The sequence below is a fragment of the Camellia sinensis genome, chromosome 10 (assembly GCF_055761805.1).
Source record: "Camellia sinensis isolate YWXY chromosome 10, ASM5576180v1, whole genome shotgun sequence".
In the NCBI taxonomy this organism is placed as follows: Eukaryota; Viridiplantae; Streptophyta; class Magnoliopsida; order Ericales; family Theaceae; genus Camellia; species Camellia sinensis.
In genome coordinates this window covers 23965049-23981243 of record NC_138970.1, presented here as the reverse complement: position 1 = coordinate 23981243, position 16195 = coordinate 23965049, and the positions used below count along the sequence as shown (strand labels likewise).

The 16195-nt window shown below is 33.1% G+C and overlaps 1 protein-coding gene across 1 annotated transcript; it reads left to right on the top strand.

The window, feature by feature from the left end:
- The first annotated feature begins 13912 nt into the window (after positions 1-13912).
- On the top strand, positions 13913-14428 carry LOC145800225 (uncharacterized). Its single transcript, XM_082889882.1, has one exon. It carries the CDS (start codon positions 13913-13915, stop codon positions 14426-14428), a length of 516 nt encoding a protein of 171 aa, XP_082746008.1.
- The last annotated feature ends 1767 nt before the right edge of the window (positions 14429-16195 follow it).

The window sequence follows — 16195 nt, the reverse complement described above, 5'->3', positions numbered from 1 at the left end:
CGATCGTCGTGATCAGATCCTTCGAAACAAGACTATACCCCTCATAAAAGTCTTATGGAGAAACCATCGTGTCAAAGAAGCAACTTGGGAAACTGAAAGTCAAATGCGAGCCAAATACCCACACCTCTTCGAAAACCAAGGTACGTCAAGTTTGGGGACAAACTTCTTTTAAGGAGATGAGAAATGTGACACCCGAATGTTTTTAAATTTAATATTGCAATAAATAGAACCCAAAAATAAATAAATAATAATAATAATAATAAATACATAATTTAGGAAATTGGGAATTTATCGATTAAATTGTTAAGGAAATAAATTGTGAGACACCACACGTTAAATATTTTAGAAAGTGATAAGTGATGTTTTATAGTTTGGTAGTGAGGTTTTTATACACGAACCTAACTTTTAATTATACGTAATTTTAGGAATCATTGTGGATTATCAAAAAATGTAATAACCCTTAGAATGGTAAAAAAAAAGGGCCGAGGGGTTAGTGTCCCTTGGACGTTTCGTGGGCTAATTACACAGGTGTTGCCACGAAGTAAAAACGTGTTCAAAAAGGGGGCGACGTGGCAGCTATGGAGCTTGGGACTTGCTTAGCAAGCAAGGAAATAAGGGCTATAAATAGTGAATCACCTGTGAGCTTCAGAGGTAAGGAACCCGTTCATAGTGAAGTGAGCTTCGTCAAGTGAGTGAGTCTAACTGGGAGATTGTAGTAAGAAAATAAAGGCTAAGTGTCAATTTTAAGGTGAGTTATATTATACCTTTAGCTACCATAATATGTTTTAAATATGTTTTGAGTTACCATAATTTATTTTATATAATTTATATTTTATGGTTAGGTTAATGTTTCAATTACGTGGTTTATTTTATGAACTCTATTTGCTTAATTAAAATCCATGGATATGTTTGTTTAAATTTTAGTATATATTTGACAATGATCTTGTAAACAATTATTTTTTGTGAATATCACCACGGGAGTCCCATGCCTTAGAGGACTTAAATAACCATAGGCCCCGTTTGACTACCTTATGGTCCCCTGTTTGTCATGGATCCATTGACCCCTGTTCTGATTGTCACTCTAATGACCCTTGTTCTGTTCTGTTCTGTTCTGTTCTGTACCGTAGTTATAGTTATTTATTTCAGTTTCTGCCATCTAATTAATTTGTGTATTCAACTCAAATTATGTTAATGTTTTAGCTTAAATAACTATCCATGGCTATTTTATGTCCCTATACTCACAGTATAATATTTCTCACTCTGCTATGTACTTATAGATGTTACCCCTTTCAGATGATGAGGTTTAGCAGGATCAAGATGGAAAATGAATCGCTATTTTTTTTTTCTTTTTAAGATTTCTATATGTATTTTTTCCTTCGAACTCTTGTAGTACAATAAAGCTCAGATGACTATGTTTGTTTCATGTTATTAAATATTTGGTACCCAATTATTTATTTTCATTTATTTAATTTAACCGCTTGCGCTACGACTACAAAATTATTTGAGTTATTTTATATTATCTTGTTACGACGCCGAGCCTTTGAGTACCGGGTTTGGGTCGTGACATTATGTTCTAATCCAAGAGATTTATGATTTTATTCTTTTTGTGCCATGGAACTCTTTAAGTCTTCAATGATGGTCCTTCTAAGCTGGTATTGATCTTTTACCCTTTTGCTTGTTCTAGTTGTCGAGTTCAAGTAGTTTGAGAAGACATATTGCAATGTCATTGATTCAATACCATTGCTCAGTTGAAAAAAATGATCGTGCACTACAGCTCGTGTCGCCTAAAACTATAGTAGGTCAATGGAGGTAATACGCCATTCATTTATGTAAATAATCTCTTACCTTTAATAGTAGGTCAATGAAGGTAATAGGCCATTCATTTAATATGCCATTCTCATTCCGCTCTGTCAATGGCTTTGTCATGATGATTTAGTTATTCCGCTTTGTCAATGGCTTTGTCATCATGATTTGGTTATTCCGCTCTGTCAATGGCTTTGTCATGATGATTTGGTTCTATATAGTAGGTCAATAAAGGTAATATATATATATATATAAATATATGTCATTCATTTAATATGCCATTCTCATTCCACTTTATCAATGGCTTTGTCATTATGATTTGGTTATTCCGCCTTGTCAATGGCTTTGTCATGATGATTTGGTTCTATATAGCTCTTTGATGATGTCTAGTTTTGTACCTTGGTCTTGTAACTCAGTATCTATGCATAGAAAAAATCTCAACTTTCACTCTCTCTCTCTCCAACCAACATTCTCTCTCTCTCTCTCTCTCTCTCTCTCTCTATATATATATATATATATATATTACACAATTTGAAACTCAATTACGAACAGAGCTAGAGAAGCAATTTCATCAAGTAAGCTCCTTTCTCTCTCTCTCTCTGAAACTATCGTTTTCAATTTTTTTTTTTTTGATGTTTTTTCATAAATCCTTGATGGAGATATATGCATATTTCGATACATATATGTTTCTTAGCACCTCTATATTTACCAAATTCAATTTACTTCAAGAATAGCTAGTTCAGTTTTAAAATTCAATCTCTCTATCTCTATCTCTGTCTCTCTCTCTCTAGAATTGCTCTAACTCTGAATCACTGTCCTGATAGAACAGAATTGAAACTGTGTTTCAATACATATATATACAATTCTCTACATATACATCTAAGAAGCACGGACACTTCTAAGAAGGTGACGTATCCGTGTCGTGTCCGTGTCAAACAACGACACTCTTCAAAACGTGTCCTATTTTTCAAATTTTTTAAAGACCCGGATACTCTTTGGACACTTGGAGGACACACGCGTCTATCGATTAGACATATGTGAAACTAATTATAAATTCAAACAAAATAACTTAAGATACAATAATAATAAAACAAAAACTATATAAATTTATAAGAATTAGTGCTATATTCCATTTTTTATTATTTTTGAATGATATATTCATATATGTAACATATAAAAAATATATAAATTTATATATTTCATGCATGTCCTCCACGTGTCGTGTCCTGTATTTTTTGAAAATTAACGTGTCGGCGTGTCCGTGTCGTATTCTTGTCGTGTCCATGTCCATGCTTCTCAAATATACATTGTTAGTCTGAGATTATCACTCAATAATTTATGTGCTTGGGAATTTAACAAACGCCAAGTTTAAATTGTGTTTTCTCGCAATATTGGAAGGCAAAGCTCTGTGCATTCTAGAATCAATCTATCATATATTTACTGAATTTTTTTCCCCTTGAATATTCATGACTCTGCTTCTTGAAGTTTTCTACATAATTCTTGATTTCTTGTTCATGAGTGTTTTCATTTTCCTTAATTATAATTATATATATATATATATATATATTCAGTTCTTGATAGATGAATATCAATTGATATACAAATTTCTACATTTACACACATATGTTATTTAAGATGTTATATTTTCTGAATATCACGTTATCATCTCCCATTCTTGGGGAGGCGAGGCTTTGTGCATCCTAGGATCAATCTATCATATAATTAGAGAATTTTTCCCTATTTTTGTACTTTGCGTATGAGCGACTTATTTGCAAAAAATTTTTTGTCTTGTTGATTTTTTCATGTGTAATTAAAGTTTGATTGAGTTAACATTTTTAATGATTTTTTTCACTAGTACAAAATAAGCATAATAATCTTAAAATTCTGGTGTAATTGAAAATTTCTAGATCACAGCGTCTTTGGATTATCCTCTGGTAGCTTTGATTTCTCTTTTCGTCTTCTTTTCTAATGGAGAAGTTGAGACAACTTCTTCACATGCTGTTGATTTCATTTTAGATGTTAATGGTGTGGGTGTTTCAGAGGTTTAGGTGTTTCTGGTTTTCAGCATACTTCCCCACACATGAGAAGCCCTCAGTCTCTTTTTCTAGTTAAGGAAGTTAGTATTTTTCAAATGGAAAATGATATCTAAGCCCACTTTTTAAATCCATTTTCTGGACCCAATGATGTGTAGGTCATATGATTGGTTGATGATTTAGGGTTTAGGTTTTAGGGTTTAGGATTTTAGGGTTTAGGGTTTGAGGTTTAGGATTTATTTTAGTGTACCTTTTTTTTTTTTTTTTTTTTTTTTTTTTTTTTTTTTGAACGAATTTGAGTGTACCTCAAAAGAGTAATTTGGAGGGGAAAAAAAAGGTGTACTAAGAATAAATTATAACCTAAATAATTTAATAAGGTATACTAAAAAATTAGATTCATTTAATTATTTTTTGGGTGTAAATAGAATTCCCCGTCACTAGGCATTTCAATTGAGAAAGTGGTTAAATTGAGTGAGTCTCCGGTAATTTGAATTGTTCCTTTTTTAATACTTGTTTAGTAAACAATTTATATAAAAAATTATGATGATCGAATATCAATAGTAAAAATTAAAATGATTGAATATCGATAGTTATGTATTTGAATCATATTTATATTACAAAATAGGAATAGCCACTTTTACAATTATAATCGCTGTCTATTTTTTTATAACATTCAATCATATTAATTTTTTGAATGAATATTTTTCCTTAATAAATTTTAAAAAATAAATAATTTAAATAATCAAAAGTGACTCTAAAACAAACCCGCTAAGCTTATCTCTCAAATTAGATAACCAACTTCAAATAATTTAATTCCATAAAATAACCAGACAACAATACCAGAATCCGATAAAGATTGAGCTGCTGTTGGCTCATTGATTTTGTAATAATGAAAAATTTTATTTATAATTATATGATTTTATTAAGAATAAATTATTTATTTTTTAAAATAAATATGATAATATTATATGACTATAAATATTGATTCAGTATTTGTTATGAATGATCTACATACAAAGTCTTATAAAATAAAGGGACACTTACCAGTAAGTGTAACAATTTAGATTTTTAATTAATATTATTTAATCACAGTTAGGAAAATATACAATTTATTTTATATTATTATGTGTAATTTTATAAAATAATATAATTAGTAAAAAAATCTAGGGGTCAAAATTTAAATAATAATAATAATAATAATAATAATAATAATAATGGGTGTGATAATAACATAAATAATTAATTTACTGTTAGTATATGATAGAGTGTAATTTAATTAGAGATTAATTAATTTATATAATTATGTTAAAAAATTAAGTATGTGTGTAATTATTTTAAATATATATATTAGATAAGCATCAATCCTGAAATTTATGAACGAATCTAAGACGAATTCGGGAAGGATTTGGGCTGCCACATTGGCTCAGGGGGCTTTATCTCCCTATAAATAGGGAAAAGGAAAAGAAAGAAGAAAGAAAGAGAGAAAGAAAAGAGAGAAGGGAGGAACAAAAATAGTGGAAGGTGAAAGAGTTTTTGATAGTAGAAAGAAAGGATTAGGTATTAAAATTAAGGTGAGGTATATTATATTTTGAGTTATCATAATATGTTTTATATATGTTTTAATTTGTCATTATTTATTTTATACAAGTTATGTTTTATAAATTATTATAAACTATATTAATATTTCAATTACGTGGTTTTATTTCTGAATCCTATTTGTGAAAATGAAACCCATGGATACGTTTGTTTATATTTTAAAGAATATTTGACTATAACCTTATATACAATTATGTTTTGTAAGTACCACCACGGGAGTCTTACGCCTTGGGGGACTTAAATAACCATTGACTTCTGTTTGGTCACTTTGTGACCCTCTGTTTGTCATGAATCCATTGACCTCTGTTTTGTACGGAGCAAAGTGCTGTGCGGAGCTAAGTGCTACACTATTGTGGGAGCCACCTCTTGAATCCGTATCTCTGTTCTGACTGTCACTTCTGTGACCTCTGTTATGTTCAGTACCGTGGTTATGGTTATATACTTATATAATTTCTGTATTTCAGTTCTGCCACTTCAATGATTTGTTTACCAAATTATCGTAGTTATGGTTATTTATTTACATAATCTCAGTTTTACTATTTAAAAAATTATTTGTTCCAACTAAGTTATCTTAAATGTTTTGGCTACATAACTATCCATAGTTATTTCGTGTCCCTTACACACTTGGTGTAATATTTCTCACTCTATCATGTGCTTATAGCTGTTTTCTAATTTTCAGGAAACATGCAATTCAGAAATAGCTTTTGGGAAGTCTTAGATGTGGGGCTGCGGAATAGACACACACAACACTTTTATGATATTTTTATATGTAAATATCGGTCTTTTTGGTCAATACATTTTGTAATAAAAATAGAAGCTCTGATAATTATTTTGGTACCCTTACTTAAATATTACTTCCGCTCGCGTTTATTGATTTGTTTAAGAATTGGCCGGAGGTAACCTCAGTTACTGCCATCACGATGCTTAACCCTTGGGTACGGGGAGCGGGTCGTGACAGTAAGCCTCATATACAAAGTTTAAAATCCATCTAATCCAAAAACAAATACTTGCACAAATTAGTCCTATATATTTTTAATTATTACAACAAAAAAAAAAATCTATTTTTTTAATATAAATTTAAAAACGCTGTTACATCTTACCATTGCTGGACTTCCGTCAAATGGTCATCGGAGACTTGCCGGAATGTTCAACATCATCGGGAAGTTCGTCGAAGTATCGCCGGAGTGTTCTAAACATCACTAGAAGTCGTCGGAATGTTCAGAATGTTCGCTGGACATCAAAAAAATATCGGATATTCACCGGAATGTCCAGAATATTACCCGAAGAAAAAAAAACACGAAGAAATTGTAGTGAAAAAATATAACAAAATGTGCTAAATATTGATAACTTGAAAAAATAAAAATAAAATAAACAACAACAATAGGAAAAATATATATTATTTTTTAATTTTTTGTAGGGTTTAAGTAAATAATCTCTAATATTGATCAAACTGAAAGTAAGCTTTGAAACTGTAAAATGTTACAATTTCAAAGTATAATTCTATTAAGCATTTATCCTTATTAATCAAACTGAAAAACATGTTATGAAATTGTAAAATTTTACAGTTTTAAAGCATGATTCAATTCAGCACCAAAAAAACTAAAACTGTAAAATATTACTATTTTACTGCCTGTATCTAAAACTTGAAAACAATTTGTTTAGAATTTGAAAATTTTCTCCATTAAAACAAGAAAATAGAAGTGTGTAACAAAGAAAAGGTAGAAAAATTGAGAGATCGAAAGAAAGAAACAGATATATAGAGAAGATTCTACTCCGACAACTATTTTTAGTTTAAATCTATTCTGTTGTCATGTAGATCTACATAAGATTTGAGTAGATCTACTCATCTTCTTCACCAGAAATTTGTCTCATTCGCTGTCGGTGAGAGTGAAATAAGGAATCGGTGGTTGGTGATTGCCAGTAAACCTCAATCAATAATGGTCGTCGGTCGCCGGTAACTATATGTTACAAAGTGAAAGAGCAGAAGTAAGGCATGATTGTTAGTCACCAGAAAGGAAAAGAAAGAGACAGAGAAGAATGAATGCACAAAAATGAATGAAGAAGAAAAATACGTAGTGGACTTTTGAGAGTATCCAAAAAATTGCGAGAATAAATAGATTTCTCCTCTTTTAAATAGAACTTCCAAATAATTTAACTTATTTACATCATCAAAATAATATTCATGATGAATTTTACAAAATCTAACATCATAAGCCCATTGTAGCGATCCTAATTTTTCGTAAGTCATTATTTATTATCATATTTATTATTACTCTAGTTTATTTTTGGCTTTATTAATTTTGTGGTTACATGAGAATTTAATGTGTTATTTAGTTAATTTAATGTGTTAGTTAATTATAAATAATTAATTCAAATATTTATATATATATTTGTATATATAAAAATAGAAGTTATTTACATTGATCTTATATGGAATATTTATATAATGTAATATAATATAATATTATTATGTTATAATAGTATTAGGTTATAACAAAACAAATAGGATCAAAGAGAGAGGACCAGCCACGGGAAGAAAAAAAAACAGAAAAAGAAAAGAGGAGAGAGAGAGAGAGAGAGAGAGATCAAAATCGGGAGTGGAATTGAGAGAGAACAGAGAAACGGCTGCAAGGAGAGAAAAATGAGAAGGAATGAAGGGTTGGGGTTTTGTTTTGGTGGCTTCATTAATTTTTTAAATATTTCTTTGATCTTCAAAAAATTATTGTGAGTGCCAAACCCACTTCCCCTGATTTATATTTAGTTTGTTGTTTTTATTTATTTATTTTTATTTATTTGATGTTGAATTAATTTCATATTTGCATATAGATGATTGATTGATTTTAATTATCCTGATTAGTTGTGCATGTAAGGTGTACAAGCAAGAAATAATGTTCTCGTATAATCCTGTTGATCAAATCTGCGCTCCTCCAAACGTCGTCGCTTTACTCCCTAAAAACACAAACGTGAGCTAGCCAGGGGGTGTGTGTCGGATACCTCTCCGATGCCTAAGTCAGCAAAATAGACAAATAGACAAAAGCTCTGTATATTCAAGAATCAAAGTTGTGTTACCTCTTCCATAAGTGATGCTATGAGCTTTTATAAGTTCCGCGTGGCACAATCCTAATAGGACTCTTATTCCTCCACGTAGAGTCCTCCTAGGAATCACACTCCTAAAAGATAATGCTTATCCTTCAACACCCCCCTCACTGCTTAAACCAAATGAGATGGTTTTACCACGGTTGGATGTCAATATGACCGAGCTAACATAGCCATGTAAAAGTCGCAAACTAGACCGAACTCCAACTAGCTCGGTTCTTCCCTTCACTGCTTGCACCTTAGTTTGACATACTCCAACTGGGTTGTTTACTTAATACCGAGCTAACCAAGTACGAGGTAAGAGTTAGCTCAGCGCTCCGACGCATAATGCCAAGCTAGCTCGGCTCTCCCAAGCACAGTGCCTAGCTAGCTCGGCCCTTGTTCGGCCTAATCAGACACTAGGTCCAAGTTGTGAAGCCCACTAATATCGACCCATACCCATTTAATCCTTTAGACCAAAGTAAATCTGCTCTTACCTCGGTCCGTCGTGCGGCCCAATTACCAAAGAAGTCTCCTCCGTAGCTCGGCCCAATTTAGACATAAATTACCCTCTCATAAGGTTTGGGGTTTTTAGATGATTGATTGATTTTAATTATTTTGTTTAGTTGTGTATGTAAGGTTTAGGGTTTTTAGTTGATCGATTTATTTTAATTATTTTGATTAGTTGTACATGTCAGGTTTAGAGTTTTTATATGGATTTATTTTATGGTTGTAATCATACTCATGGTTATATGAAATTAAAATTAATTAGGAACCCATTGATAAATTCCTTATACTCCACCATGACTCCATGGATTGTTATTTTATTTGAGTGTTGGTGAGAAAGAATGTATTAAAAAAAATAAAGTGAGAATTATGAGATTTATTTGAATACCTTAGGCTTAGCATTGTTATGTTTGTTCTCCTGAGTGAGATGTTTTGTATATGTATATTATTGCCTCGTTCTCAAGAGTAGACGAGTGCTTTGATTTACATGCGTACGTATATGCTAACCATCCGGAGAGTATGAGTCAAACTCGGGACGATATCCCCGTGCAAGTTTGGCTTCGGAGCGGTGTTAGGTATACGGGAGGCACATGGGATATATGTGTAGGCCGGAAGTGGAAGCTAAAGTGGTGGAGTTAAGGTACAAAGAATTTAATTATGAGTTTATTGTTATAGTGTGAATTGTATTGATTTGTACATCTTGAAAAATAGTAAACGACCTCGATAAATTATGAAATTTGAGTAGAGGCATGTATACGTGATTCTAGACTACTTTTGTTTTTTAAATTTTTATTAAAAATATTGATTAGAACTTATAATCGGATGATCTTGATTATTGTAGTTTTGATTTATTTTAGCAATGCAAATTTTAGAGGCTGTTTTAACCCACGGAACGAGCTCATTTTTATTGGTTTCGCGTAAACTGAAGTAAAACATTATTCTGAACACTTTTCGTGTTTTGAAATTTTTCAAAAAAAATCATCTTAGGTTAGTTTCTTTTCATTTTCAGCTTCAGTTTTTGAATTCCGTCTAGGTTTTTCTATCAAGTTTTTCTCTCAACCTGTTCAGTTTCTACTAAATTCGTCCGCAAGGCCTTTTAGAAAATTTGATTCTGTACAACTTTTGTTCTTTGATTTTTTGTTAATTCGAATTATTTAAGAACGAAAAGGTGCATTTTTATACTTCTTCAGCAAGTTACTTAGGATTAAATTATACTAACTTTTTTTTTTTTGCAGGATGGTGGGTCTTACTAACTTTTTATGTAGGGCTGACCCACCATATTTTTATTTCTATTTTGTTTATTTTATACTCAATTTATATTTCGTTGTGTACGGGTAAGAAACTAAATGTCACCATATCTCAGGAAACTACTCATTCGTCTCGGTGTGGATGGAACTACTTGTCTTATCCTGTAACAAGAATTAAATGTATTTTTGTTTGTGTCTGGTAGGCACGTGGGTGTTCAATATTGTACTCATACCAATATACTTGTATACTAACCCGTTTTGTCTCTTGGCAACTCAGGTGCGTTCTATTTGAACGCAACCGAGCTTCCTTTGCAGGATTAGTAAAGGTTATGGTGGTGATAAGAAATAACTATGATCGTAGGACATGTCGTTTGGACTTCTTTTGTTTTCTTGAGCTAAGGGTTGATATTAGTTTATGTATTTATTATATATTTTTTTTTTATGACCTTGGTATTTTGATAATTTGGCATGGTTTGTAACTTTACATTATTTAAGTTGTTTTGACTAGTTGTTGCTACCTTAATGTTGAGGTATTGGATAGTTATGAATTTATGATAGATAGTTTGGTTGGCGTTTTATTCATTTTTTTTTTTATCTCTTGTGATCTTTTGAAGATGGAAATTTATTTAAACCCTGTGGTGACAGAAACGTTTAGATTTTGTTTCACCCCTAGGATTTGGATGATGGAATATTGATTAGGGTTTAGTCTTAATTTAATATTTAATTGTCCAAATTTTGGGACATAACAGTTTGGTATCAGAGCTCTAGGTTACCCTAGACTTGTGAGAGTTTAGGTGATCCTTGGATTGTGGAAATATGGGTTAGCTAATAATATTTATGAACGAATTCTTTTTGTGTGTTTAACTTAAAGGTGATCACTGGAAGGTATCTTTAATATTTCTCAAGAGCCCATTAGAGTACTTTTGATATTGGTGCCTCTCATTCTTTTATATCTAGACAGTTTGTAGAAAGAGAACATATTGTAACTACCTCTTTGTCTAGACCTATTCGTGTTGAGACCCCTTTGGGAGGGGCAGTTACTCTTTATCTGATGTGTAAAGATTTTAAGATTGACTTTGCGGGCAAGGTCTTGTATGCAAACCTAATTATGTTAGGGTTTGAGGGGTTTGCAATTATTTTGGGTATGGATTGGCTGCAAAAACACTTTCTGACTCTAGATTATGCTGGAAGGACTGTAAATATAGATATTCTCGATATGCCACAGCTTACCTACACTTCTAGCGATGGAGAAGAGTCGGTGATGACGAGTTTTCTATGCTCAGTAGAAATCCCTAAGCAAGATATTAGTGAGGTAGAAGTGGTGCATGAGTTTGATGATATATTTTAGAAGATACCTGGACCTCCACCTTGACGGGTAGTAGAATTTCGCATTGACTTAGTGCCAGGAACTGCACCAATTTCTAAGGCGGCATACAGAATGGCGCCTAAAGAGCTTGTGGAGATGAAGAAGCAGTTGGAAGAGATGCTTTAGAAAGGGTTCATACATTCAAGTAACTCTTCGTGGAGAGCACCAGCGATCTTTGTCTCCAAAAAAGATGGCACTCTCCTTATGTGCATAGATTATAGAGAGCTAAACAAGGTGACTATCAAGAACAAGTATCCGCTACCTAGAATTGATGACTTGTTTGATCAATTGAAGAGGGCAGCCATGTTCTCTCAGTTTGATCTCAGAACGGGTTACCATCAGATGGTTGTGTCAAAAAAAAGTATACCGCTTACTGCTTTTCAGACCCGGTATAGGTTGTACGAATTTCCTGTAATGCATTTTGGTTTGACCAATGCTCCTGCCTATTTCATGGACTTGATGAACATAATTTTTCAATCGTATCTAGATAAGTTAGTGATTATCTTCATAGATGATATCCTGGTGTATTCTAAGAATGAAAAGGAACACAGAGAACACTTGAAAGTTGTAGTGCAGACTTTGAGGGAGCAGCAGTTATACGCTAAGTTCAGTAAGTGTCACTTTTGGGAGAAAGAAGTTTGATTTTTGGGACATGTTGTATCCAATTAAGGGATAGTGGTAGATCTTGAGAAAGTTGTTGCGGTCAAATAATGGAAGCAGCCTACGAACCCTACAGAGGTGAGAAGTTTTTTTTAGGACTAGTCGGTTATTACAGGAGATTTATAGAGAAGTTTTCCACTATTGCAGTACCCATGACCAAGTTGACAAGCAAGAATGTTAAGTTCTTATGGACAGATGAATGTGAGAAAGCTTTCTAGGAGTTAAAGCAACGGTTAACTACAGCTCCGGTGTTAACTATACCGGTACAAGGGGAAAAGTTAGTAGTGTTTACTGATGCGAGTGGAATTAGATTGGGATGTGTGTTGATGCAGCATCAGAAGGTTGTATCTTATGCTTCTCGATACTTAAAACCTCATGAGAGACGATACCCTACTCATGACTTAGAGTTGGCAGCCGTTGTTTTTGCGTTGAAAGTGTGGCGACACTACTTGTTTGGGGAGCACTTTGAGTTGTACACAGATCACAAGAGCCTCAAATATATTTTTTCTTAAAAAGAGTTGAACATGAGGTAACAGAGGTGGGTTGAATTCGTCAGTAGTTATGATTTCGAGATCCTTTACCACCCGGGAAAAGGAAATGTGGTTGCAGATGCACTTAGTCGACAACATGGGATTATAGCTTCTTTGATGATTCAGGAATGGAAGTCCTTGGAGTTAATTTCAATGCATGATGTTCAACTAATAGAGAGTATTGAGAGGGAATACATTGGTAGTTTGACTGTGCAACCGACGTTACTGGGTAAAATTCGTCACATACAGAATTTAGATGGGTTTCTCGTCAGCAAGCTCAATGACCTTGTAGTGGATTTGATTGATGATTGTCCTACTGATTGGTCAGTAGACTCAGATGGGGGATTGTGATTCAATGGCAGGTTGTGTGTACCTAATATTGTTGAATTAAGAAAAGAGTTTATGGATGATACCCATAGGTCCCGATATACTATTCACCTTGGTGGGGCTAAGATGTATCATGACCTGAAGAGGACGTTTTGGTGGAAAGATATGAAGAAAGACGTAGGAGAGTATGTTTCTCGATGTTATGTGTGTCAACAGGTTAAGGCAGAACACCAACGACCGTTTGGGTTTTTACAGCCTCTTGAGATCCCTACTTGGAAATGGAAGTACATCTCTATGGACTTCGTGAATGGATTGTCGTGGTCTAAGCGAGGCAATGAATCTATTTGGGTGATAGTGGATCGACTCACTAAGTCTGCTCATTTTATCCCTATCAGTGTTTACCGAACTGCGAATAAATTAGCTAGGCTGTATATTCGAGAGGTGGTGCGACTTCTTGGCGAGCCAGTTTTGATAGTTTCAGATCCTGATCTGTTGTTTGTAGCAGAGTTTTGAGAGAGCTTTCAGCATGCTTTGGGTGCTAGGTTAGACCTAAGCACGGCTTATCATCCTCAGACAGATGGGCAAACTGAGCGAGTAAATCAGATCTTGGAGGATATGTTGAGAGCTTGTGTCCTCGATCTTGGTGGTAGTTGGGAAGAACACTTGCCATTGGTGGAGTTTGCTTATAATAATAGCTATCACTCCAGTATCGGGATGGCACCTTTTGAGACTTTGTATGGGAGGCCATGTTGATCACCTGCTTGTTGGATGGAAGTAAGAGATGCGCCGTTGTTAGGGCCAGAGTTGGTAAAAGAGACTACGGTGAAGGTGAACATTATTCGAGAACGTATTAAGACTGCACAAAGCCGTCAGAAGAGTTATGCTAATAGAAAACGTAAAGGAATTGAGTTGAATGTCAGAGATTTTGTATTTTTGAAGGTTTCGCCGATAAAGGGTATCATGCGGTTCGGAAAGAAGGGAAAGTTGGCACTTAGATTTGTGGAACCATATGAGATCACTGAGAAGATTGGTAATGTGGCTTACAAATTAGCCCTACCACCTGCTTTAGCTATGATTTACAATGTATTCCATGTATCTTTATTGCGGAAGTGTGTGCAAGACCCTTCCCAAGTAATATCACCAGAAGTGTTAGAGATTAGTGATGATCTAGCGTATGTGGTGCGACCGGTTACTATTCTAGATCGGGATGTAAAGCAGTTGCAACGCAAGAAAGTGAACTCGGTTAAAGTGCAATGGAGCGAGGATGAGAACGATATTACTTGAGAGTTAGAAGAGAAAGTTCAGCATATGCACCCACAACTTTTTGCGTAGTACTCTTTCCTATCGAATCTCGAGTAAGATTCTTTTGAAGTGTGTATATTGTAGCGACCCTAATTTTTCGTAAGTCATTATTTATTATTATGTTTATTAGTACTCTAGTTTATTTTTGGCTTTATTAATTTTGTGGTTACATGAGAATTTAATGTGTTAGTTAATTATAAATAATTAATTCAAATATTTATATATATATATATTTGTATATATAAAAATAGAAGTTATTTATATTGATCTTATATGGAATATTTATATAATATAATATAATATAATATTATTAGGTTATAACAAAACAAATAGGATCAAAAAGAGAGGAGCAGCCACGGGAAGAAAAAAAAAGAAAAAGAAAAGAGAGAGAGAGAGAGAGTGATCAAAATCGGGAGTGGAATTGAGAGAGAACAGAGAGACGGCTGCAAAGAGAGAAAAAAGAGAAAGAAGAAAGGGTTAGGGTTTTGTTTTGGTAGCTCCATCAATACTTTAAATATTTCTTTGATCTTTAAAAAATTATTGTGAGTACCAAACTCATTTCCTTTTATTTATTTATTTTTATTTATTTGATGTTGAATTGATTTCATATTTGCATGTAAATGATTGATTGATTTTAATTATCCTGATTAGTTATGCAAGTAAGGTTTAGGATTTTTTGATGATTGATTGATTTTAATTATTTTGTTTAGTTGTGTATGTAAAGTTTAGAGGTTTTAGTTGATCGATTGATTTTAATTATTTTGATTAGTTGTGCATGTCAAGTTTAGGGTTTTTATATGGATTTATTTTATGGTTGTAATCACACTCATGGTTATATGAAATTAAAATTAATTAGGAACCCATAGACAAATTCCTTATACTCCACCATGACTCCATGAATTGTTATTTTATTTGAGTATTGATGAGAAAGAGTGTATAAAAAAAAAGGTGAGGATTATGAGATTTATTTGAATGCCTTAGGCTTGACATTGTTATGTTTGTTCTCATGAGTGAGATGTTTTGTATATGTATATTGTTGCCTCGTTCTCAAGAATAGACGAGTGCTTTGATTTACGCGCTTATGTATATGCTAACCATCTGGGGAGTGTGAGTCAAACTCGGGACGATATCCTCGTGCAAGTTTGGCTTCGGAGCGGTGTTAGATATACAGAAGGCACATGGGATATATGTGTAGGCCGGAAGTGGAGGCCAGAGTGGTGGAGTTAAGGTACAAAGAATTTAATTATGAGTTTATTGTTATAATGTGAATTATATTGATTTATACATCTTGAAAAATAGTAAACGACCTCGATAAATTATGAAATTTGAGCAGAGGCATTTATATGTGATTCTAGACAACTTTTGTGTTTTAACATTTTATTACAAAGATTGATTAGAACTTATAATCGAATGACCTTGGTTATTGTAGTTTTGATTCATTTTAGCAATGCAGATTTTAGAGGTTGTTTTAACCCACGGAATAAGCTCATTTTTATTGGTTTCGCGTAAACTGAAGTAAAACATTATTTTGAAAAAATTTTGTGTTTTTAACTTTTTTCGAAAAAAATCATCTTAGGGTAGTTTCTTTTCATTTTCAGTTTCAGATTTTTCGGTTGAATTCCGTCTAGGTTTTGCTATCAAGTTTTTCTCTCAACTTGTTCAGTTTCTACTAAATTCGTCCTCACAACCTGTTAGGAAATTTTATTCTGTACAACTTTTGTTCTTTGAGTTTTGGTCAATTCGAATTAT